Genomic DNA, 26,413 nt, shown 5'->3' with positions numbered 1-26,413 from the left:
AGATAACTGTAGGCAGTAGTGCAATGATGAATACAAATTGTTAATAGAAGTAAATTGGAAAGTTGTTTAAAATTGTATGTTCTATCCAAATCATGGAAGAAAAATGTGGTGTTTCCTGTCCCTTTAAGTATCTAGTTTAATATGATAGCAAACCCTCTGATGGTAAACCTGTCAATCAATTAAATGGGATTTTTAAGCCTTCCCTTAAAACTCCAGAAGTTTTCCACGTTCCTGATTTAGTTACGGAAATTATAACTAAAGAATGGGGAACAAATGGTATTCCTTTTGCTCCATCATCCAGGTTTAAGAAAATGTATTCTTTGCTGGGACAAATGTTTGAAATATGGGAGTCTATTCCTAAGGTTGATGGTGCTATTTCTACCTTATCTAAACATACCTATGGATCACAAATTGAACTCCTTCCTCAGAAATCTGTTTCTTCAAACAGGACTTATTTTTAAACCAGCAGTTTCTATTACATGCGTTGCTGGTGCCGCATCTTTATGGTGTGACTCCTTATTTCATCTGGCTGCTGATTAATCCTCTGGAGAAGAATTGCTGAATTGTGTTAAGACCTTAAATTGGCTAACTCTTTTATTTGTTATGCAGTATTCAACATTATCAAGATTAATGTTAAAAATATGTCCTTTGCAGTCCTGATAAGAAGAGCTTTATGACTGAAGTCTTGGTCCGATGACATGGTCTCCAAGAACAGATTGCTTAATATCTTTCCTTCCAGGGAAAAGTTCTGTTTGGTTATGGTTTGGACTTTCTTCTTCCCAAAAGACAGAATCTTCCAAGCCTTCCTGGCTTTGTCCCCAAGCCCCCTGTCCCCAAGGCCTTTAACATAATTTCCCAGGGCTACAGGATAGGTTTTAGATCCAGGCCTCCTCAAAGACGATTCCTTCAGTTTCATGTCCCAAAAAATCCTTTGAAGGCTGCCACCTTCTTCCAGAGTGTTCCAAACTCTTTATTGTTCCAAAGAGTGAAGGAACTTTGAGACCCAAATTGGATTTTGAAAACTCTAAGCAAGTTCCAAGATTTCCAGCATTTAAGATGGAAACAACTTTTTAAATTAATCGTTATTGAGGATAATAATACAGGATAAGAAAAAAAAAGTAAAAATGTGTGTATACTTCAAGAGACAATGCAATTTCAAACAAGTACATATGTAACAAAACTGGAACATTGTGTAAGGTATTATTTGAGACCTCAGTTTTTTTCAAGAAGAAAAAAAGAACACTATTATTTTTTTTGTCTACAATTTATCTGGAGTACTTCAAATTGAAGGGAATGGCCACTACCAGGCCTAAAAAAACAAACTGAAAAAATAAAATTAAATAGTTTTGGAGAAGAAGAGGTGGGAACAAGAGCATAGGTGTAAAAATCACATAAATATCCATAAAGTCTGCATATTCACTCCATCAGAGAGGGGGAAACACAGAGAAGCTAGAGCATATCAATCTAGGGCGTCCACCAGCTGAATGTTTTAATATGAAGTGCAAAACGAATACAAAAATTACCCAACCTCCATCCCCATGGCCTTGCATACCGTCAGCGGCAAAGGCTTATGTATTTACTTTACCATCCTTCAGGAGTCCCAAATTTAGGCAATGAAGATCTGTTTAATTGTCTAGTGAGAAAACATATGCGTTTTGATCATCTCCAAATAACTCATGAAGTTAGCTACTTCCACCCATTGCGGTCTAAAGGGTTGTTTCCACATTCTAGCTATAGATAACTTTGCATCAATTAAAAGGTAGATACAAAATAAGCGATCTGGTAAAGGTAGTTGTCCCAAATCTAGACGGAACTGAGCAGACTGAGGTTTATTTGGAATGGTAAATCCCAACTCACATTTTCTAAGCACAGTGTTCCAAAGGGTACAAAGCTAGGGGCAGCTATTATTATTATTATCATTTATTTGTAGAGCGTCAACAGATTCTGCAGTGCTAATACCATATATGAACTGGGGAGCCTACTTCGCAGTTCTATCAGCAAAAGAAGTAATTAAGTGCAGAAATTTTATGGAGGCGTAGTGTGGTAAGATTCCATTGAGAACAAAGTTTAAAGTAGAGGTCTGGAAGGGTAACACAATGGAGAGCGACTTTTGTGTAGACTATCACCCTGGACCACTCAGTCTGGTTAGCTGTGAAATCCAGTGACCTCTCCCAGGAGAGAATGTAAGCTTATTTGTAAAATATAGGGGTTTGGAACCCATGTTTATAAGAAATCAAAAGTGCCCTATGCAATGGTTTCACTTTAGCTCATCTTTGCCCCCAGTCAGTTGCAGTCGAAGAGAGAGTCAAGAAAACCCCAGGACTTGCAAAGAAAACTTTGCAATTCACAAAATTAAAAGCGGGGGAGGGTTAAATTTGGAGCAAAACGAATGCAATGCGCAAAACTGGCCATTGGGAAAAAGATCAGACATAGTTTCAATCCAAAGGTACGGATGAGAATCTCTTAACATGCCAAGCAAGCAAGGGATCGAATGTATGGGTGAAGGATGTGGAGCTATGTAGGGTAAATAATGTAATTTGTCCCAAAATCGCAGTGTGGAGAGAATAATAGCATTTTAAATGTATCCTTTCTACAGGACCACGTTGGAAGAGAAATCTTCCAAAGAGCTCTTTATTCCCAGCCACCAAGGTCTGCTTTCTGGGAGTATCCATAGACTCTGTTGCTATGCGTCTGTCTATAAGATTTCTGCTTATACAGCAGTGGCTAAATGTATGGAGGTAGTGAGCCTAATTAAATGGTGGTGGGCCTTTTTTGCTTGCTTTCACCTATTGCTTGCTTTCACCTATGTCCTCTTCAACTATCTATGCTACGAAAATGGACGAGGAATTATCTGCAATAAGATCAACAAATTGTCCTGGATTCTTCAATAAAGCAATCTCTATCCTGGTAGATAGACAATCTCTCCTTAGCTCTTGGAGCTTCCTTACTTCAGCCTTTCTGGGTTATAGTGACCACAGATGCCAGTCTTTAAGGATGGGGCACGGGTTGGGGACCTCGGCGAGCGCACAGAGTTTGGCGAGGAAACCTAAAAACATTTTGGAACTCTGGTCGATTCTTCGAGCTGTTCAGTCGTGGCCTCTTCTGAAAAAAAACATATCCATTTTCAATCAGACAATATCACCGCTGTGGCATATGTAAATCATCAGGAAGTTATGCTAGAAGAATCTCAGATTTTACTGTGGGCAGAACAGAATCAGTGTTCTGTAAGCAATTCACATTCCTGGAACAAAGAATTGGGAGGCGGACTACCTCAGTCACCAATCCCTACACCCAGGGGAGTGGTCTCTCAATCAAAGATTATTCAATCAGTTGGTTTCCAGGTGGGTGCTCCCAGAGATAGACCTGATGGCCTTTAACCTATACCACAAGCTTCCCTCATATTGTGCCAGATCCGGATCCAAAAGCTCAGATGATAGATACTTTAGTGAGCCCATGGAACTAGCATACCTATATACTCCATTTGTTCTTTTTCCAAGAATATAAGCTCAAATCAAGCAGGATTCTGTCTCAGTCATTTTGATAGCCCCAGCTTAGCCCCACAGAACCTGGTATGCAGACTTGATTCAAATGTTAATTTCTCCTCACTGGCTTCTGCCACAGTTCCAAGACCTATTGTCCCAATGTCTGCTTTTCTATCCAGATCTCAAATCATTACGTTTGAAGGTGTGGAGGTTGAACGCCTAATTTTAAAGCATAGAGGGTTTTTTATACTCTTTTGCAGGACAGAAAGCCAGTAACTCGAAAAATCTACCACAAGATTTGGAAGGTATACTTTCATTGGTGTGCTACCTGAGGATTCAGTTGGCATTCCTTTAGTATTCATATAATCCTCCAATTCCTGCAAGATGGTTTAGACAAGTGTCTATCTGTTAGTTCTTTGAAGGGTCAAATTTGGGCGCTATCTGTTCACAGAAAGATAGCCAAACTTCCTGATGTTCAAACATTGTTCAGGCCTTGGTAAGAATTAGGCCTGTTGTTAAACCCATTTCTCCTCTATGGAATTTAAATATAGTTCTCTCTGTTCTGCATGCTCTCCCCTTTGAACCCATACATAATATAAATATTAAGTTCTTATCCTAGAAAGTTATTATTCTTCTTCAAGTTATAACATCTGCTAGGAGAGTTTAAGAGCTATTAGCCTTATCAAATTGTCAGTATATTTATGAAAATCTTAGTAGTGCTATCCAAATAATATCTCAGCTTAGGGGCAGGGTTATAAACACAATACAAATTATAATTTTCCTTAAAAATAGAAACCCTAATCAACCATGCATCTACTTGACCATACAATTAATATAAATACCTGAACTCTTTTATTTAGTTAATATCCATGAACATTTTTGAAATATATTTGCAATAAAAGGAAATTAAATTATATTATATGCACTTGAAAACTATTTAAATATGCTATGCAAAATTCATACACGCTTATCTTAAAAACCCACCTTATTTACAAATTTTTTAACATCCAAGCAATACAATTCTAAGCTGTGCTCTTAGGCAATAGGGTAATATATATATTCTGCTATTTAACTGCAATTTATCCTAATACAGAATTAACTTACAATATCAGAACTTGCACAGATGATTTACTTAGCAAATCAGATACATATTTAAACAATACCTAGGCTTATGACTACCAATTTAAAATACAATATACTTCACCAATTTCGAACCAATTCGTAGCGGTCTTTAGGTCATCTCAGAAGACAGATAAGTAATTTTTGCAATCAATGAGAAGGAGGTAGTCAGCTTGTTTAGATTGGTTTCAAAATGCCCAACAGCAGATCTCATCCAAAGTTAAAACAGCCTTCTTTTTTTTTTCTCTTTTGCTTACATATATATGTTTTCAATCATTGATGACATCATGTGGGTGGCACTACGGGAGCTGACCTTCCCATTGGTTACCTGGGAAGTCTAATCAGATTGGCCCTTGGAAATTTCATTTTGAACAGCCAGAAAGAACCTTCTGGCTGTAGTCCTTGCAACATAACACCAGGTGGCAGCATTACAAACAGACAGTACAAAAACAATGCAGCATGACAATACATACAAATTCATTTAACCAACATTTTTAGCCAGTGAAATATTTCTTTAAACTATGTAATAACTGCCATAATTTCTTGTATTAATCTCTCCCAATATTAATTATAGGTGAAGCGGCATCAGATTAATTTCCTGATCGTTTTGATATGAAACGTCATGTTTTATATTATTAACATTTTATTATATTAAGGTAATTTAATACTGCTAATTATTAGCTTAAAATGCATTATAATTTTATCAGTATTCTGGCATTTCTTCACAAATAACAGCTTATTTTTATATCTCCAGATTGGTAGTATTTAAAACTCCTGATATACTGCATTCACCCAGATATAGTATGTGACATTTCTGTGTATTTCTTCCTGAATATATAAATCCTGTTTATGTCGATCTGAAATAAAAATAAATGTTAATGATCACTTCTCTTCAGGTCCATAAACATCTATTCATGTTTTTAAACACACAGAGGCTAAGATATTCATGCTTTCAAAATATGCATGTCTTGTATTTATTTTCCTAGTATATTTTATTTGAAATCTAACTACAGTTACTTTGAAATCATAATGTAAGCCATGTGTCTTCTCTATGTTATTCTAACCCCAGACACAATGTCTGTGTCACGTGTATTCTGGTGTTATCAGCCACACAGCCTGAGTCACTTGACAGGCAGTTGTCAATTTTCAGCTCCTTTGAAGAATGTTTGCATCTCTCACATTTCTTCAGACGGATCGGCATTTCCCTTGGAGGAAACCCATATATGGGCCTGCATCCTGTTCTCTGTCAAAATTACTTCCCCAACATTCCTCTAAGTGACTGTATTACATTGGGCAGGCCAAATGTCTTAGAGTCATAAAACTCTGCATATAGTCAAATGAGCATGGTCACTGAGTTAGTTCCTTTTGGAAAATGTCTATGTGCTCACACAGCAGGAGGTGTTGTTTCAAAGCTATGCTGATTTCCAATCCTGATAAACGTGTATTCACCCAGCTCTCATCTGGTAGGGGTTTTTGAGTTAAATCCTGACATCAGAATTTCTATTCTATGGCACATCTGATAAAATAGACAGCTTCATATATACACACATCCTTTTTATATTATTTAATTTACGTATATATATTAGTATATATATATATATATATATATATATATATATATATATATATATATATATATTTATATATATATATATATTATGTCATTGACCTTTACCCTGACATAATTCCTCCTTTCAAATTCAAATATATGTAGGACACATGTTTTTGAATTGGATCAAAGTCAGTGGTACTCGGTGAGGATGTTGGCCATATACAACATAGATAGTCTCTTATGTAGAAAGTTTGTTATTTTGAGCCTTCATGTTTATCAGTTAGGCATCTTTAAACTACATATGTCTTTAGTTCATTTGGGGATATGATACTTCATTCTCCCTCTATGACTTGTAGTTGGGATCTGGGATGACATGCCCGCAATTGATTGATATGGACCCATTTATCTATGAAACTTTCATTTTTGGGGATCCTTATTTTATAGGCCACTGGAGATATTTTGTCAGTAATGACAAAAGGACCTTTCCATGAGGGAAGAAATTTCTTCTCCCTAACCTGATCTCTTCCAAAGTTATAAAGATAAAATTTATCATTTATTTCATATTCCTTTTCGGATGTTTTGAGATCATAATAGGTTTTAGTGGCAGTTGCGGCTCTTTCTAAATTCCTTTGAGCAAATGCAAAGGCATATTGTAGGTGTTTTCTTAAGTTCTCCACATATTGATGTGTATTGGCAGCGTTTATCAAGTTTTGGTCTGACGTACGGTATAGCAGATGCTGAGGTAGAACCATTCGTCTACCAGTCATCAGCTCAAAAGGTGACATCTTGGTAGCACTACTTGGAGTTGCTCTTAATGCCATTAAGACTAGAGGTAGTTTTACATCCCAGTCTTTACCTGTTTCACTCACAAACTTTTTGAGGATTTTAACAATGGACTGGTTGTAACGCTCTACACCACCACTTGAGGCAGCTCTATAAGCAATATGGAGCTTTCTTTTAACCCCTAGTATTTTCCACATTTTGGTCATCACTTCGCTAGTGAAGTGGGTCCCCCGATCTGATTCGATTCTTTGGGGCAAACCAAATCTGGAAAATACATGGTTGATGAGCAATGTTGCACATGTTTCAGCACTAATGCACTCTACCCATTTAGTGAACAGGCATGTCACGGTTAACATGTATTTGTTACCTCTTGATGATCTTGTTACTGGGCCAATAAAATCAATTTGTATATCTGACCATGGCATTACCATCCCCCTTTTCTGCAATGGCGCTCTATGCGTTGGTGCAGTGGGTTGGAACTGTGGGCAGATTAAACACCCTTGACAGTAGGTTTGAACATCTTTCAACATGTGTGGCCAAAAAGCATAATCACACAATATTTCATATGTGAGTTTGGCACCGCGATGACCAGATGTGGGAGCATCATGGGCATGTTGAAGCATTAGACCTCTGAACTTGGTGGGTACTACCCACTGCTGGATGCCAGTTTTGGAGGTTCTAATTAACAAACCATCCTGTAACTTGAATTGTGATTTAGATTTTATTAAGATTCTCAGATCTTCTTTGCCAATACAATCATCTTTTGAGATGGGGTTGCTCTCAGGATCTTCTATGTGTTTATAGAAGATGCCTACAATGGGGTCTTCTTTTTGACTAGTGATCAGGTCCTCACTAGGAGAATCCTGACTCCATTGTACCAAGTTAGGCTCACTCTGTTGTTTTGCCTGGTTTCTGGTAATGGCTTCTACCTGAATTGCACCCATTAAATGGTCAATATTAAGGAGTTCTCCAGTTATGGCTCCTTGTTTGGCTAATGAATCCGCAAGGTCATTGCCTTCCTTATCCGGACCTAGAACTCTGGAATGACCCTTGGTCTTTTTCCAGTGTATGGCTAAATCATTGGATATCACCAGATTATCAATCTCGCAGAATAACTTGCCATGCTTGACTGGTTTGTTATTGCTTTTCTGCATGCCATTTCTTTTCCAAGTTGGCAGGTATTCAACAAAACTGTCACGCACATAATTTGAGTCAGTTATGATCACAAATTCATGAATACCATGCACAATAGCCATTTCAATGGTTTTGAAAATAGCAGTTAGTTATGCAAATTGACTGGATCTTGGTCCAATGTTGAAACCTACAGATATATTTGAGACTCCATTTGTCCAAGTTATACCAATGCCAGCGACTAATCTGCGCTCACTATCAATAGTGGCATGGTAAGAGCAACCATCAACATAAACCCAAGGTAATGTTTGACAATGGTCCTCATTGTATATTTTATATGGGGAAAGCAATTGTTCCTCCAGAAAATCATCTTCTGATAATTCTTCCCCCGGATCTCTAGCAGTACAGTCGTGGAGCTCAGCAAGCCCTTGTGCGACTGGATTCTTTTTATTCTGCTTGTAGCAAATTTCTAAGGGCCAGCCTTGCAAGGAAAGAGTCCACGCTGTTATGCGGCAATTTGACAAATTCCCATCTCTTATTCTTTCACTTTGCAAATATAGCAAAGGCTGGTGGGCCGTTTCTACAATAATTTTCTCGCCCTGTATATAGCTGCGGAAATTTTGTAGAGCCATACAGTAGATAAGAGGGCTTTTTTGCAATTGTTAAATTTTATTTCTACTGGGGATAGATTTTTGTTCGCATAAGCAATGGCTTTGTTCAAATTATCATGCTTTTGGTATAAAACAGCACTCATGCTCATATCTGTTTAACCTGTCTCTAAGAAGAAAGGTTTACCACCTTCAGGGTACGCTAAGCAAGGTGCTTGAGTGAGTTTTCTCTTCAGCTCTCTGATGGCTGTATCTTGAGACTCACTCCAGTGCCATTTCACATCCTTCTTTAGAAGAAGTAGTAGTGGTTTAGCTAATTCCGCATAATTATCAATGAATTTGCGAGAATAATTCGTCATACCCAGGAATGATCTCAATTCCTTTAAGTTAGTTGGGTTTCTAGAATTCACTATAGCTTCCACCTTTTTCTTTTGGGGATTTAATCCTTCAGAGGTAACTTCATGTCCCAAGAAGTTTACACGAGTACGGCACCATTGAGTTTTTTGTAGGGATAATTTAACACCTGCCATTTTAAGTTGGCTGAGGACGTGTTTAAGTTCTGTGATGTGTTTTTCAAAGTCTGTGCTTTTGATTAAAACATCATCAACATAAGATAAGGTCCCCCTTTCCAGTGTGTCAGGCATAGCCTTATGCATGAATACAGCAAATTCATGTCCAGAATTTATGTATCCAAATGGAAGTCTCTGGAATGCATACTGAACCTTTTGGAAGGAGAATGCTAGCTTATATTGGTCCTCTTCATGTACCTTTATGGTCCAGTATCCCTGTGCACAATCAATGGCAGTGAATATTTTGGATCCCTGCATTTGTGCAAGGCACTGGTCAATGTATGGTACAGGCCAGCCAGACATGTATACTCGTTTGTTTAGCTGTCTTAAGTCAGCACACAAACGCCATTGTCCATTGGGCTTAAGGACACCTAGAATAGGATTATTATAAGAGCTGTGCACCTGTCTGATAATACCTCTTTCTTCCAAATTCCTTATGATCTCTGCAAGAGAATCATATGAGGCTAAGGGAAGTCTGTACTGTTTGACAAATACAGGTGGCGCATCGGGATCTGTTTGTATTCTTGCAATGTGCAAGTCTGTAGTACCACAGTCATACGAATCCTTAGCAAAAATATCCTTGTACTCCATCAGGAGTTCTCGCAGCTGTTGGCGTTCGTCATCGCTGGAACAGCCATTAGCTAAGGATATTTGCTCTTCGACTATTTGCTGAAATCCTGGAAAGATTTCAGGCTGTCCTATTTCATAGGCTTCTTCCAACCTAGAGGTGAGATCCCCTTGATTATAGTTAACATTGCTCCCATGACTCTGGGTATTGGGGTAATCTTGCTGTTTGATTGGCTGATCAAACACTAGAGAGGCTTCTTCAATTTTACAGATGCCTTCCTCTGAGCTGAAGGGATAAATAGACTGAATATTAAATAGACCATCTGGCATAGATGCAAAGGATTGTTCTATTAATTGTTCTTCAGTTAAGTATCCTTCAGGTATTAGCCCAATTACATTATTCTGGAATCCAAAAGTGTAATAACTTGATTCCAGTGCATATCCTATGGTAGTTCCCTTGGATAATGTTATATCCTGTGGGGTCATGTTATGTACAACAATATGTATTGGAACAGTTCCAATATTCACCATAGGAGTGTAGGTTACTGTGACAACCAGATTTTGTATTCTATGGGAGAGGCAAATTAGTGTTTCAGAAGTTTTTAATTTCTGACCTCTCTTTACCTGTAAGGGTAAAAGAAATTTATCAGCCCCAGCAGGAATTATAACATCGCTAGATACCTGCATATTCACGGCATATGGCAATTGCTGGTTTGATTTCAGGGCTGCATTTTCATCCTGAAATACTTCAGGGTCCCCCTTTAACCTGCTCCAGAGGCAAGAGTTAATCAAATCTATTTGTATGGCATATCTATGTAAGATATCATTGCCAATGTATATTTGATTATGGGGAGTATTTAAAACTAAAAACAGGTGTTTCACTGACTTATTACCAATAGAGATAGATAATAAGCACTTAGCTGTGATGTTATAGCTTTCAGACCTGTCATCCAGGCCGTTGACACAGTGGTCTTGGGGAGAAAGATATTTAATCACTTTAGGTTCAGCTATTTGCGCTAATAAACCTTCGCTTATATAGCTAGCTTCCTGTTTTAAGTTTATTTTAGCATGTACGTGTATAGGGATAAATAGATCCTCTTTAACTCTCTCAATCCCTGTGAGGTATTGAGCGTGGCCTCCCCCCTTAGAGATTTTATGATCCCCGTTGTGGAGTGATATGGTTAATACATCGCCATCTAGGGAAATATTCGCTATCTTTCCAGGCGAAATTTTAAAAGTATTACCATCAGAGCTACTAAAAGGAGTCTGATCATCTATCTGTAGAATAGTGATTTCAGGTATAGAGTTATTTCTGAAATGAATCTCCACAGCATCTGGTTTCTCTTCCACCACGTGACAGCTGTGTCGGGTGCGAGATATACCAGATTTTTCATAATTGATAGGCCGTTTAACTTGTGACCAAATTACATTATTTATGCAATCAACTATGGTGCTTCAAAAAATAAATTTAAAAATTCTGAGCCATCAAATTTGGGATTATCTTCAGCCATACTGTACGCAATTTTCAATACAGAAAGGAATTAGATTGGACTCTGATTCGCACGACACTTTAAACCATATACCGCTATTTTTGCGGCAGTTTTAGTGCGATATTGCCCGAATTCTTTTCTGCATTGTCGTTTTACCCCATTCCAGGAATGAATATTCATATCCTTTAGTGAAGCAAAGAATTTGTGATGCTTACTGTCAAATACCCAAGGCAGAAATTCAATTTTCAATTTCTCACTTGTAACATTCATTATAGCTAACGCATTTTCAAAAGCCTGTAAATGATCAACTACAGATGTTGTTCCCTTATTGGAGAATATAGGTACTGCGAGAATATAGGTACTGCGCGGTGATTATTTTATGGGAATCATAGACTTTATCAGACTTATTTTGGGCTTCTCTGTTAGAGTTTCCCTCCCCCGCACCAGCTGCGCTACAGCAGTCCTCTGGATTTACATCATGAGGTGACTACCTATTTGGGAAATCTATTTCTGACCCGTTAGGGGTCATTTGTCTATACTGTTCCATATGTTTTTGTACCTCGTCCCTGACGCGTTCGCTAAAGGAGTTAGCATTATCTGCATTATTCTCACTGTTAATATAAGGGTTTTCATTATGGCGATATGACCTTTTTAAATCGCTTAATTCTCTCTGGCTTTGCGTAAGCTGTTAATTTAAATCTTTTATCTGCGCGATTAAGTCTGTATTATGCTTATCTAAGGCGGTTAGGTTTTGGGCAAATTCATCCATTTTATTTTTGGCTATTTTTAAACCCTCTTCGCGTCTGCGCGAGGAACAAATACTATTTTCTAGCTCCTGTATTTGCAATCGTTTCTCTGTGACACAAAACGACATTTCGTCAATAATGCATATTAAAAGGGGCCAGGATTTTAGCATTAGTTCGTCTCGCTTTTTGAGAGCCTTGCATTGATTAATCATTAATAATTCCTGGAAGAAGTCATTCTCTTCATTTCACATATTATTATTAACAGTAATATTTTTAGCCCTAGTTTCAAGCATATCCATAAAATCATTTAATTCACCCGCAATATTAAACTTCCCTTTAAGGTAACTTAAGATATCTTTCTTAAGGACCTGACCTTTAGTAATAGGCATGGTTATGGGACCATTTTCATCGCTATGTATAGAATTAAATGAGTCACTTCTGGCTACAGACATTATTATATTGGTTTAGTACTTAGTTAAACTAAAACGCTAATACAATTTATGCCAATAAAAAGAGAGAAGAAAAAAAATTTTATATTTAAAAAAAAAAAAAAAAATATTAATTTTGAAATATGAAAAATTAATATCTCGAAATATGAAAAATTTATATTTTTGATTAACTTTGAAAATATGAAAAATTAATATTTTTGATTAATTTTTAAATATGAAAAATTAATATTTTTATTAACCTTTCAAAAATTAATCTTTAATAATATTTCAAGATATTAATATCAATCTCGAAATATGAAAATCAATATTTCAACTCTTCAAAAATTATATCTTCAAAATATTAATATTGAAATATGAAACTTTTTCTCTCTTTTATAATAATTTCTATCTACTACAAATATATAATATCAAATATTATGGATATTATTAAATCTCAGAACAGTGCCTCCAATTATTATGTCAGTATATTTATGAAAATCTTAGTAGTGCTATCCAAATAATATCTCAGCTTAGGGGCAGGGTTATAAACACAATACAAATTATAATTTTCCTTAAAAATAGAAACCCTAATCAACCATGCATCTACTAGACCATACAATTAATATAAATACCTGAACTCTTTTATTTAGTTAATATCCATGAACATTTTTGAAATATATTTGCAATAAAAGGAAATGAAATAATATTATATGCACTTGAAAACTATTTAAATATGCTATGCAAAATTCATACACGCTTATCTTAAAAACCCACCTTATTTACAAATTTTAACATCCAAGCAATACAATTCTAAGCTGTGCTCTTAGGCAATAGGGTAATATATATATTCTGCTATTTAACTGCAATTTATCCTAATACAGAATTAACTTACAATATCAGAACTTGCACAGATGGTTTACTTAGCAAATCAGATACAGATTTAAACAATACCTAGGCTTATGACTACCAATTTAAAATACAATATACTTCACCAATTTTGAACCAATTCGTAGCGGTCTTTAGGTCATCTCAGAAGACAGATAAGTAATTTTTGCAATCAATGAGAAGGAGGTAGTCAGCTTGTTTAGATTGGTTTCAAAATGCCCAACAGCAGATCTCATCCAAAGTTAAAACAGCCTTCTTTTTTTTTCTCTTTTGCTTACTTATATATGTTTTCAATCATTCATGACATCATGTGGGTGGCACTACGGGAGCTGACCTTCCCATTTGGTTACCTGGGAAGTCTAATCAGATTGGCCCTTGGAAATTTCATTTTTAACAGCCAGAAAGAACCTTCTGGCTGTAGTTCTCGCAACATAACACCAGGTGGCAGCATTACAAACAGACAGTACAAAAACAATGCAGCATGACAATACATACAAATTCATTTAACCAACATTTTTAGCCAGTGAAATATTTCTTTAAAGTATGTAATAACTGCCATAATTTCTTGTATTAATCTCTCCCAATATTAATTATAGGTGAAGCGGCATCAGATTAATTTCCTGATCGTTTTGATAGGAAACGTCATGTTTTATATTATTAACATTTTATTATATTAAGGTAATTTAATACTGCTAATTATTAGCTTAAAATGCATTATAATTTTATCAGTATTCTGGCATTTCTTCACAAATAACAGCTTATTTTTATATCTCCAGATTGGTAGTATTTAAAACTCCTGATATACTGCATTCACCCAGATATAGTATGTGACATTTCTGTGTATTTCTTCCTGAATATATAAATCCTGTTTATGTCGATCTGAAATAAAAATAAATGTTAATGATCACTTCTCTTCAGGTCCATAAACATCTATTCATGTTTTTAAACACACAGAGGCTAAGATATTCATGCTTTCAAAATATGCATGTCTTGTATTTATTTTCCTAGTATATTTTATTTGAAATCTAACTACAGTTACTTTGAAATCATAATGTAAGCCATGTGTCTTCTCTATGTTATTCTAACCCCAGACACAATGTCTGTGTCACCTGTATTCTGGTGTTATCAGCCACACAGCCCTCAGTTGACAGGCAGTTGTCAATTTTCAGCTCCTTTGAAGAATGTTTGCATCTCTCACATTTCTTCAGACGGATCGGCATTTCCCTTGGAGGAAACCCATATATGGGCCTGTATCCTGTTCTCTGTCAAAATTACTTCCCCAACATTCCTCTAAGTGACTGTATTAAATTGGGCAGGCCAAATGTCTTAGAGTCATAAAACTCTGCATATAGTCAAATGAGCATGGTCACTGAGTTAGTTCCTTTTGGAAAATGTCTATGTGCTCACACAGCAGGAGGTGTTGTTTCAAAGCTATGCTGATTTCCAATCCTGATAAACGTGTATTCACCCAGCTCTCATCTGGTAGGGGTTTTTGAGTTAAATCCTGACATCAGAATTTCTATTCTATGGCACATCTGATAAAATAGACGGCTTCATATATACACACATCCTTTTTATATTATTTCATTTATGTATATACATTAGTATATATATATATATATATATATATATATATATATATATATATATATATTATGTCATTGACCTTTACCCTGACATAATGAATCCCCTTTCCTCATTTTCCACAATGGCAAAGCTGTGGTTTGTACCAAATATTATTTTTTTACCTGAAGTTGTTTCTTCTGAAAATATAAACCAAGAGATTGTTGTTTCTTCTTCGTGCCCTGATTTTTCAAATTCTAGGTAGATACTTTTCCATAAACTAGATGTAGTATGGCTTCTAAAGTTTTATCTTCAGGCAAATATATATATATATATATATATATATATATATATAAATATTTCAGGCAAAGAACAAGTTTATTTGTTCATCATTCTGGTCCTCGTAAGGGTAAAAAAATACTGCAGTTGCTTTGGCTTCTTGGTTAAAACAGGTGACTCACAAAGCTTATTGGTGGCAGTAAAGTCGTCCCCTAAACGCATCTTAGCTCATTCCTCTAGATTCGTTTCTACTTCTTGGGCTTTCAAGAATGAAGCTTTAATGGAACACATTTGCAAAGCTGCAACCTGGTCTACATTTTCCAAATTCCAAGTTTGATGTTTTTGCTTCTTCAGAAACAAGTTTTGGTAGGAAAGTCCTTCAAGCCACAGTGTCTGGCAAATAGAAACTGCCTTGTTCTTGTCCCACCCTTTCCTTGTTGTTTACTCCACAGCTTGGGCATTAAATCTCATACATCAAGGCTTATGTACTCTCACCAACATATGAAAGAAAACAAAAATGATGCCTACCTGATAAATTATTTTCTTTCAGGATGGTGAAAGTCCACAAGATCCCATCCAATTTAATTTTATTTTTGGCAGCAGTTTTGTATTTTCACCTCTGTATTCCCTGCTTTGTTTTTACTACCTTTCTGTTTCCTTTCCTCTCCTCGGCTATACGTTAAACTGAATAGTACAGTGGAAGGGGCTGAAAGCTATTTTTGTTTGGGGTTCTTTGACTCCTTCTATTGGCGGGGATTCAATTCTACATGTCCAGTCTTGCGGACTATCACCATCCTCACCATCAAAGAAAATTATTTATTAGGTAAGCATACAATTTGTTTGTTTTTTATGGCTAATTCCTTAAAGGCACATGCAACTCTTAAATGCAGTTATGGATTCAGAAGGTTAATTTCAATTAAAAACAAATCACTAGCACTCACAACAAATACACTAACAGGGAAATACTTGCATGCAACCTGTACCTGTGTGCCTATTTGATTGAATGGCACAAAAGGGCATATAGTGAGTTATATGCTTTTTAAAGACAAGTGGGAAAATAGGTGCAGTTTTTAATTAAAGGGGCTCTATCCAATCCATTTACATTTATTTTTTACTTTACTATCCCTTTAATGTCATTGGTGATTTTTCTAAAACAGACATTTCTAATGCAAAGCTGCAATGTAAATTGTATTCTCTTTTTAAATAAAAATAAGAAACAAGATCTATTACCTTTGCTAATTTATTCTTTTCTGCATCCATCCTGCTTACCCTCCTTGAAGTCTTTGTCAAATCTGCAAGAAGAAAGAGAGGAAAAAGCAAATATCTGTGCTGGGTTTGAACAGATTCCATATTTCATAATTCACAAATAATGGTCCTGAGTTTTTACTAACCCACTATAGAGATAGGAGGAAGCAGCTCAGGGAACCGGATTACACCTCCGCTTTTAGTGTTTTCCTTCTTTTCTTCTAGCATAATGTGAGATAGAACCAGCACTGAGAGGTTTATAAAGAGCAGAAGGAAGGACAACCGTTTCATGTCTGGAGACTCTGTGGAAGAGACTACATGATATCACACAGGCTAAATACATAAAACAACACAGAGGTGCACTAATAGTAAGCTGTTTGGGACATTACCCTATAATTATTTAGATTTTTGAAGATTCTTGATTCTGTTAAATGATTCTGTGTACAATTTAAAAAAATCCAATGTACTTTTGCTTTCAAATTTACTTATCTATTTATTTTTGGTATCCTTTGTTAAATATTAGCTCCTTAAGAGCGTACCTAGGTGCATGAACATAGCCTTATGCACTGTATGTATAACATTGTTACAAACATTGCAAATATATCTGTCCTATAGTGCTCCAGACCCTTGAACGCACCAGACCCTACCTTAGTATGCTCTCATACAAGTGAACTAAGTTTCATGAAATAATACCAAAAGAACAAGGTAGATTTGATAATAAATTGTAAAATATATTAAAATTGTACAATCTGTATGAATCATCTCACTTTGTTCTCTTGTAATCCTTTGTTTGTAATCCTCTGGTAGCTAGCTGGTGATTGGTGGCTACACACATTTGTCTTGTCATTGGCTTAAAGGATTACTTTCTGTTATAATTTTTAAGCTAAACAACTAACATATTAAAGTTAATAAACATTAATTAAAACCTACTGACCTATATTTTTTCCAAAACGAAGTTTCATAACGTTCTAAAAGTTATATCTTTTATTCGCCGATGATGTCACGTTATCCTGCCCACTATTTTCAGCACTGCATGTTCAAAATACTTAAACCAATAACTTTGTGTTTAAAGCGCCATTTTGAAACCTAGGTATTGCAAACGGATTGGTACAGAGCAAAGGATACCCACGGAGTGGGTTTGGAAAACAATTAAATTTGCAGACAAGATTTCTGATATACGGTAGAGGTATGTTAATGAAATGCTATTGATAAAAAGCGTATTTGGGGTAGTTAGTTAGTAACAGGCATAGAAAATATTTACTTACAGTGGCCCTTTAACAGATGTTTTCAGCCAGCCTCCAGTAGTGCAACTGAGTTGCTGCTCCGGAGCTACATTTCACTATAGGCCAGCTAACAAGTGGCATGCTATTGTTAGTGTGAGTCACGATAAGCAATATTACGACCACTCTAACTTGCATGCATATTACAAGTGAAAAATAAATGCATTCAATCAAGGGCAACATTTTTCTAGCGTGCATCATGGGGCTATAATGTGTGTGTATATATATATATATATATATATATATATATGCCTAGATATGTGTTTGTGTATAAGTGATGCACCATATCTGTAAAGAGATGACTAGAAAATATCATGTGAATATCTATATGTACAAGAAGAAGATATTTTACCACAACATTTCCTCAGTAGCCACATTCTGTTGTAAAGGGACTTTAACATCCTATCCAGATGCTTGTCCTGGGACATGTAAGGTAGTGTGCATCTTACATGTGCAGGCACAGTCACTTTATTTCTCTCCTCAGAATTAGGAAGTTTACTATGAAATTTGCTAGATTTTGTTGAAATTCCATGAGATCACAGTTAAGCAAAGTGTGAACTCAGTACTGATGGCTGATTTTTTTTTACCCTGCAGATGTCAGTAAAATGAGTAGATGAAGGATAACTGTTCGTACTTACTCTAGTGAGCTGAAGAAATTTTGAGGTAAAATGTTTTATTCTTTAACATATATTTTCCTTTTTTACATTGTGATATTTTCTACTCCATTTTTTTCACTTTCAAGTGATTTATTACATTGGTAATATGTTTCTTTCATTCATTTATTTACTGACTGATAAGGGCAACACAATTATATTGGTGGACAGTCACACACATCAACAGGAATAAAAACAAAACATATGTGTATCCAGGATAGTACCATGCTTTTATTTTTTTTTTTATTATTATTATTATTATTATTATTATTATTATTTAGGACATACAAAAGATAAAAAAAGGTCACAGGTACAGACAGGTAATGTAAAATAAAGTTGCACATTGAAACAGTGTGTACCTGTTAACAACAAGAAATAAACATTGGAAACAGTCCTCATTTTTCATCTTTAGAGTACCAGTATAAACTTTGAAGTAGGCCACTCTTGGACCTTAACTAAGATATTGCTTTATATCATAGAGGTAATATGAAAAAAGATTACTCACCAACCATATGGTATCTTATTCTACAGAAGTTGAACTAATAAGTAATGTAACTAAACATTTATAATGTAAAGAAAAGTTACTCACTACTCATATGTAATAACATTATAAAAATTATGCTGTTGTGAACAATATATGAATACTAAACTAGGCATGAAATAGGTTCTTTTGATTCGGTTGCATACAGAAATGTGTAACCTTATGAGTGTTATAATGTAGGAGAGTCCTTAATAAACCCTTTGGTAAGATAAACAGGAAAAAGATGTCTATATAGCAAATTAACTAAGATGTTCTCCATGATGGGAAATTAAAGTGAAAGTCACCTCAAGGCCTATATCTAAGCGTATGTAGCAAGGAGCCTGAAAGATGAAGAATATATTTGTGTTTATTCTGGTTTGGCGTGGAAAGTTGCAAAAGGGTTTGGGTTTTTGTAATGAATACATTATTACTTAGCAGTGAAACAAAAAAGATTTCTAGCTATGGATCCAAGCAATAAAAGTATGTAGGAAGGGAACACATGTTTATCAGGAAAAAGAAGTAACCTTTTTAAAGCTATTGCAATGAGGGAGATGTGTGTTATGCTGGTTAGTTTGTGGTTTTGCCCTTTGAAAGTTAAAATTAATTAAAGATATTGCTTACATTTTCGGCCGCCAAACGTGAGCAACGTATTGGGTTTTTCAAAAGATAAATAAGTATGCTCACTCCATTTCAATCTGATGTGATTTAAAGTAGTGTCCCTGACGATCCAGCAATCCTGCTAGATTATGACATTATAAGCCAATAATAAAGAGAACGTTACAGTCATTTTGCAGTAGCCTATAATACAGAAATAATGGTCCTCTGATAGACCCATCCATGAATATAACAGCCTAGAAATAATTATTACAATTATGTTCGTGTCATGGGAGTGTCAAGACAAAAGTTGGTCCAGGCTTTGTTGTAGTTGTCCTGGTAGGGAAAAATTACCTAATGTTAGGGTAACCGTTCTGCAGCTTCCAGGTGTAGGGCCATAGTGTGTGAGAGGGTAGTTCTAGCTCTGTCGGTGACCTGTAGTCAGGCATGGAAACTCACATGCGGATCCGACGTTCTCAGCAGTCTTAAAGGGACTTGTTGTGAGTTATTTAAAAAAATCTGCCGGTAATGTCTTGTCATATAATATTTGTAGAAGCCTTTTTACTTTGTAGTATTGCACATCCAGTCGGTTTAGGGAAACGTGGTCACACATTTCTGCAAGGTCTTTTATTTAATTAGGTAGAACTGATCTGTGTATATTTATAAATCCAAGAGCTGTGGGATTTGTGGCTTTATTGGTGAGCAAAAACCCCGGGTCCCCAGGAGGAGGTTGTTGCCTATTAGTAAGTCTCCGCTTAGGCCTGTTATGTCCAGTTTCATAAAGACAGCAAGTGTGGTCTCAAAATGATCCTTGCTATATGAAGGAGAGGTATATAGTAATTTTCACTATGTATGCTTTCACAGGAATCCAATAATCAGTGAATTTACAAAAAAATCCTGTGGAGCTCTTGAGAATGTGTCCTTTCATGGACGCTGTACAGACATGCCCCCTACCATGCATTTTTAAAGAGAAAAATATACTACGTTGTAAAATACCCTTCTTTTTTAAATGACACAGAGAAAAAAAGGTAAAAACAAAATGTATGCTTACCTGATAAATTTCTTTCTCTTGTGGTGTATCCAGTCCACGGGTTCATCCATTACTCGTGGGATATTCTCCTTCCCAACAGGAAGTTGCAAGAGGACACCTACAGCAGAGCTGTCTATATAGCTCCTCCCCTAACCCCCACCTCCAGTCATTCGACCGAAGACAAGAAGAAAAAGGAGAAACTATAAGGTGCAGTGGTGACTGTAGTTTTAAAATAAAAAAACACCTGCCTTAAAGTGACAGGGCGGGCCGTGGACTGGATACACCACAAAAGAAAGAAATTTTTCAGGTAAGCATAAATTTTGTTTTCTCTTGTAAGGTGTATCCAGTCCACGGGTTCATCCATTACTTGTGGGATACCAATACCAAAGCTTTAGGACACGGATGAAGGGAGGGACAAGGCAGGAACTTTAACAGAAGGCACCACTGCCTGCAAGACCTTTCTCCCAAAAATAGCCTCCGAAGAAGCAAAAGTATCAAATTTGTAAAATTTAGAAAAAGTATGAAGCGAAGACCAAGTCGCCGCCTTACAAATCTGCTCAACAGAGGCCTCATTTTTAAAAGCCCATGTGGAAGCTACCGCTCTAGTGGAATGAGTTGTAATTCTTTCAGGAGGCTGCTGGCCAGCAGTCTCATAAGCTAAACGGATTATGCTTCTTAGCCAAAAATAAGAGAAGTTGCTGAAGCCTTTTGGCCTTTTCTCTTTCCAGAGTAGACAACAAACAATGCAGATGTTTGACGAAACTCCTTAGTAGCTTGTAAATAGAACTTTAAAGCATGAACCACGTCCAGATTGTGTAACAGACATTCCTTCTTTTCAGAAGGATTAGGACACAGTGACGGAACAACAATGTCCTTATTGATATTCTTATTAGAAACCACCTTAGGAAGAAACCCAGGTTTAGTATGCAAAACTACCTTATCTGCATGGAAGACCAGATAAGGGGAATCACACTGTAAAGCTGATAATTCTGAAACTCTTCGAGCCGAAGAGATAGCTACTAAGAACAAAACTTTCCAAGATAAAAACTTGATATCTATGGAATGCAGAGGTTCAAACGGAACCCCTTGAAGAACTTTAAGAACTAAATTTAAACTCCATGGCGGAGAAACAGTTTTAAACACAGGCTTGTTTCTAACTAAAGCCTGACAAAACGCCTGAACGTCTGGAACATCTGCCAGACGCTTGTGAAAAAGAATAGACAGAGCAGAAATCTGTCCCTTTAAGGAACTAGCTAATAATCCTTTTCCAATCCTTTTTGGAGAAAAGACAAAATCCTACGAATCCTGACCTTACTCCATGAGTAACCCTTGGATTCACACCAATGAAGATATTTACACCATATCTTATGATAGATTTTACTGGTGACAGGCTTACGAGCCTGAATCAAGGTATCAATGACCGACTCGGAGAAACCACGTTTTGATAAAATCAAGCATTCAATCTCCAAGCAGTCAGACGCAGAGCAATTAGATTTGAAAGTTTGAAAGGACCTTGGAGTAGAAGGTCCTGCCTCAGCGGCAGAGTCCATGGTGGAAAGGATGACATGTCCACCAGATCTGCATACCAAGTCCTGTGTGGCCACACAGGTGCTATCAAAATCACAGAAGCTCTCTCCTGCTTGATCTTGGCAATCAGACGAGGGAGGAGAGGAAAAGGTGGAAACACATAAGCCAGGCTGAAGGACCAGGGCACTGCTAGAGCATCTATCAGCGCTGCCTGGGGATCCCTTGACCTGGACCCGTAACAAGGAAGTTTGGCGTTCTGACGAGACGCCATCAAATCCAGTTCTGGTTTGCCCCATAGTTGAATCAGCTGGGCAAATACCTACGGATGGAGTTTCCACTCCCCCGGATGAAAAGTCTGCCGACTTAGAAAATCAGCCTCCCAGTTCTCTACTCCTGGGATATGGATAGCTGAGAGATGGCAAGAGTGCACCTCTGCCCAAAGAATTATCTTGGAAACCTCCATCATTGCCAGGGGACTCCTTGTTCCCCCCTGATGGTTGATATAGGCTACAGTCGTGATATTGTCCGACTGAAATCTGTTGAACCTGGCCGTAGCTAGTTGAGGCCAAGCCTGGAGAGCATTGAATATTGCTCTTAGTTCCAGAATGTTTATCCGAAGGAGAGCTTCCTCCTGAGTCCACAAACCCTGAGCCTTCAGGGAGTTCCAGACTGTGCCCCAGCCCAGAAGGCTAGCATCTGTCATCACTATAGTCCACTCTGGCCTGCGGAAACTCATTCCCCTGGACAGATGGACCCGTGATAACCACCAGAAAAGAGAATCCCTGGTCTCTTGATCCAGATTTAACTGAGGAGACAAATCTGTGTAATTTCCATCCCACTGATTGAGCATGCAGAGTTGAAGTGGTCTGAGATGAAGGTGGGCAAACGGAACTATGCCCATTGCCACTACCATTAGGCTGATCATTTCCATACACTGAGCGACTGACGGCCGAGAAGTGCAATATCCTGACCTCTGTCAGAAAAATTCTCATTTCTACTGAATCTATCAGAGTTCCTAGGAAGGAAACTCTTGTGAGGGGGGAGAGAGAACTCTTTTCTTTTTTCACCTTCCACCCGTGAGACCTTAGAAAGGCCAGAACAATGTCCGTATAGGACTTGGCAATTTGAAAAGTCGACGCCTGGATCAGGATGTCGTCTAGGTAAGGAGCCACCGCTATGCCTCGCGGCCTTAGAACCGCCAGTAGGGACCCTAGGACCTTCGTAAAGATTCTTGGCACCGTGGCTAATCTGAAGGGAAGAGCCACAAACTGGTAATGCCTGTCAAGGAAGGCAAACCTGAGAAACTGATGATGATCTCTGTGGATTGGAATGTGGAGATAAGCATCCTTTAAGTCCACGGTAGTCATATATTGACCCTCCTGGATCATAGGGAGGATGGTTCGGATTGTCTCCATCTTGAAAGATGGGACCCTGAGAAATTTGTTTAGAATCTTGAGATCCAAGATTTGTCTGAACATTCCCTCTTTTTTGGGAACTATAAACAGGTTTGAATAGAAACCCTGCCCCTGTTCCTCCCTTGGAACTGGGTGGATCACTCCCATAACCAGTAAGTCTTGAACGCAACGTAAGAATGCATCTCTCTTTATCTGGTTTACAGATAGTTGTGAGAGATGAAATCTCCCCTTTGGAGATGAACCTTTGAATTCCAGAAGATATCCCTGGGAAACAATCTCTAATGCCCAGGGATCCTGGACGTCTCTTGCCCAAGCCTGAGCGAAGAGAAAGAGTCTGCCCCCTACTAGATCCGGTCCCAGATCGGGGGCTACTCCTTCATGCTGTCTTAGAGGCAGCAGCAGGTTTTTTGGCCTGCTTTCCCTTAGGTCTCCAGGCTGGTTTGGACCGGGTGAAATTTCCCTCTTGATTTGCATTAGAGGAAGCTGAAGCTGCACCACTCTTGAAGTTTCGAAAGGAACGAAAATTATTCTGTTTGGTCCTTAATTTATTGGACCTGCCCTGAGGAAGGGCGTGACCTTTTCCTCCGGTAATATCAGAAATGATCTCCTACAATCCAGGCCTGAATAGGGTCTGCCCTTTGAAGGGGATGTTGAGAAGCTTAGACTTTGAAGTAACATCTGCTGACCAGGACTTAAGCCATAGCGCCCTACGCACCAGAATGGTGAAAACCTGAATTCTTAGCCGTTAACTTGGTTAAATGGAAAACGGCGTCAGAAATAAAGGAATTAGCTAACTTAAGAGCTTTAATCCTGTCTAAAATATCATCAAACAGGGTCTCCACCTGTAGAGCCTCCTCAAGAGACTCGAACCAGAAAGCCTCTGCAGCAGTGACTGGGGCAATGCATGCAAGAGGCTGGAGAATAAAACTTGCTGTATAAAGATTTTCTTAAGAAGACCCTCCATTTTTTTAACCATAGGATCTAGGAAAGCACAACTGTCCTCGACGGGGATAGTTGTACGCTTAGCTAGGGTAGAAACTGCTCCCTCCACCTTAGGGACCGTCTGCCACAAGTCCCGTATTGCGGCATCTATGGGAAACATCTTTTTAAAAGCAGGAGGGGGAGAGAACGGCACACCTGGTCTATCCCATTCCTTAGTAATAATTTCTGAAAACCTCTTAAGGACTGGAAAAACATCAGTGTAAACAGGCACTACAAAGTATTTGTCCATTTTACACAATTTCTCTGGGACTACAATGGGGTCACAGTCATCCAGAGTCGCTAAAACCTCCCTGAGCAACAAGCGGAGGTGTTCAAGTTTAAATTTAAACGCTGTCATTTCAGAGTCAGACTGAAGTAACGCCTTCCCTGAATCTGAAATGTCACCCACAGATAGAAGCTCTCCTGCTTCAGCTTCTGAATATTGTGAGGGTATATCGGACACAGGTATTAAAGCATCAGAAAGCTCTGTATTTGTTCTAGCCCCAGAGCTGTCTCAATTTCCTTGTAACCCTGGCAGCTTGGACAATACCTCTGTGAGGGTATTAGTCATAACTGCCGCCTTGTCCTGTAAGGTAAATGAATTAGGTGGGGTTCCACAATGGCTTCTAAACATATTGAACAAGGATTTTCCTCAATGTCAGACATGTTTAACAGACTAGTAATGAAACAAGCAAGCTTGGAAAACACTTTAATAAGTGTAAAACAGCAATTAAACAAAAACGTTACTGTGCCTTTAAGAGAAAAAAACTGGCACTTAAACTGCAAAACAGTGATAAAATATAGTAAATTCTTCGAAATTTTTACAGTGTGTGTAAAGGACTAAAGCAACATTGCACCCACTTGCAAATGGATGATTAACCCTTAGCCCCCAAACCGGATTTAAAAAACGTTAACCACCTTGCCACAGCTCAGCTGAGGCTCCTACCTGTCCTCAAATACGATTTAGGGAAGAAATAAACCCTCTATAATGGTCCTCAGATGCCAGAGGACTCCTCTAGGGAAGCTGGATGTCTCAGTCTGAATTAAAACTGCGCACATAAAGCACAAAAATAGGCCCCTCCCACCATGTACTGGATGCCAGAGGGGCCTTAAGAAAATACTCCTAGGAGTATCTGACTAGCCATGTGGAAACTAGGCCCCAAATAAAGACTTATCTCCCTCAGAGAAAAAACGTCCTATTTATATATACATGCAAACGTTTTATCACAAAGTAATATGAGTATTAACATAAGTATTACCCTGTTTTGTAAGCATGATCCCAGTCGCTGTTAAATCACTGCATCAGGCTTACCTCCAATACACAAGGTTCTGTCAGCATTTTCTAGAACTTATTTCATCTCTCTAGAAATAAATATACTGAACATACCTCAAAGCAGGTAATCTGCAGACCGTTCCCCCAACTGAAGTCTTTCCCATACTCTTCAGTTATGTGTGAGAACAGCAATGGACCTTAGTTACAAACCACTAAGATCATCAACCTCCAGGCAGAATTCTTCATCTAATTTCTGCCTGAGAGTAAAACAGTACAACGCCGGTACCGTTTAAAAATAACAAACTCTTGATTGAAGGTAAAACTACACTATTATTATTATTATTATCATTTATTTGTATAGCGCCGCCAAATTTTGTAGCGCTGGGTACAATGATAGGGGTATACAATGACAAAGATTTGTGATACAATACAAAACATAACAAGACTAAACAAATCTATCACAGGAGGAAGAGGGCCCTGCTCCGGAGAGCTCACAGTCTATAGGTTTAGGGTGCAGAGACATAAGGTTGGGGTAGCTTGTTACATTGGTTGTATTTGCAGCAGTGAGTCAGGCAGTTCATGTACATGTATTAGCTTGGTTCGGATGCGGGATGGAGGAGAGATGGTAAGCCTCTCTGAATAGGTGGGTTTTCAAGGATCTTCTGAAGCTATACAAGGTTGGAGACAGTCTGA

General features: G+C 37.6%; 1 protein-coding gene across 1 annotated transcript in view; it reads right to left on the bottom strand.

Moving 5' to 3' along the window:
• The window catches only part of ASIP (agouti signaling protein), a 552,587-nt gene that overhangs the window by 88,063 nt on the left and 438,111 nt on the right, over window positions 1–26,413 (bottom strand). The window contains exons 2-3 of the mRNA XM_053712938.1: window positions 16,594–16,749; window positions 16,433–16,494 (exon numbers count right to left, since the gene is read on the bottom strand). Coding sequence (XP_053568913.1) covers window positions 16,433–16,494; window positions 16,594–16,738 — 207 coding nt within the window. The 5' untranslated portion in view covers window positions 16,739–16,749. The remainder of the gene's footprint in view (window positions 1–16,432; window positions 16,495–16,593; window positions 16,750–26,413) is intronic.

Source organism: Bombina bombina, chromosome 1, assembly GCF_027579735.1.
Source record: "Bombina bombina isolate aBomBom1 chromosome 1, aBomBom1.pri, whole genome shotgun sequence".
NCBI classification, from domain to species: Eukaryota; Metazoa; Chordata; class Amphibia; order Anura; family Bombinatoridae; genus Bombina; species Bombina bombina.
The sequence above is the reverse complement of the archived record's forward strand: the minus strand, read 5'-3'. Positions and strand labels throughout refer to the sequence as shown.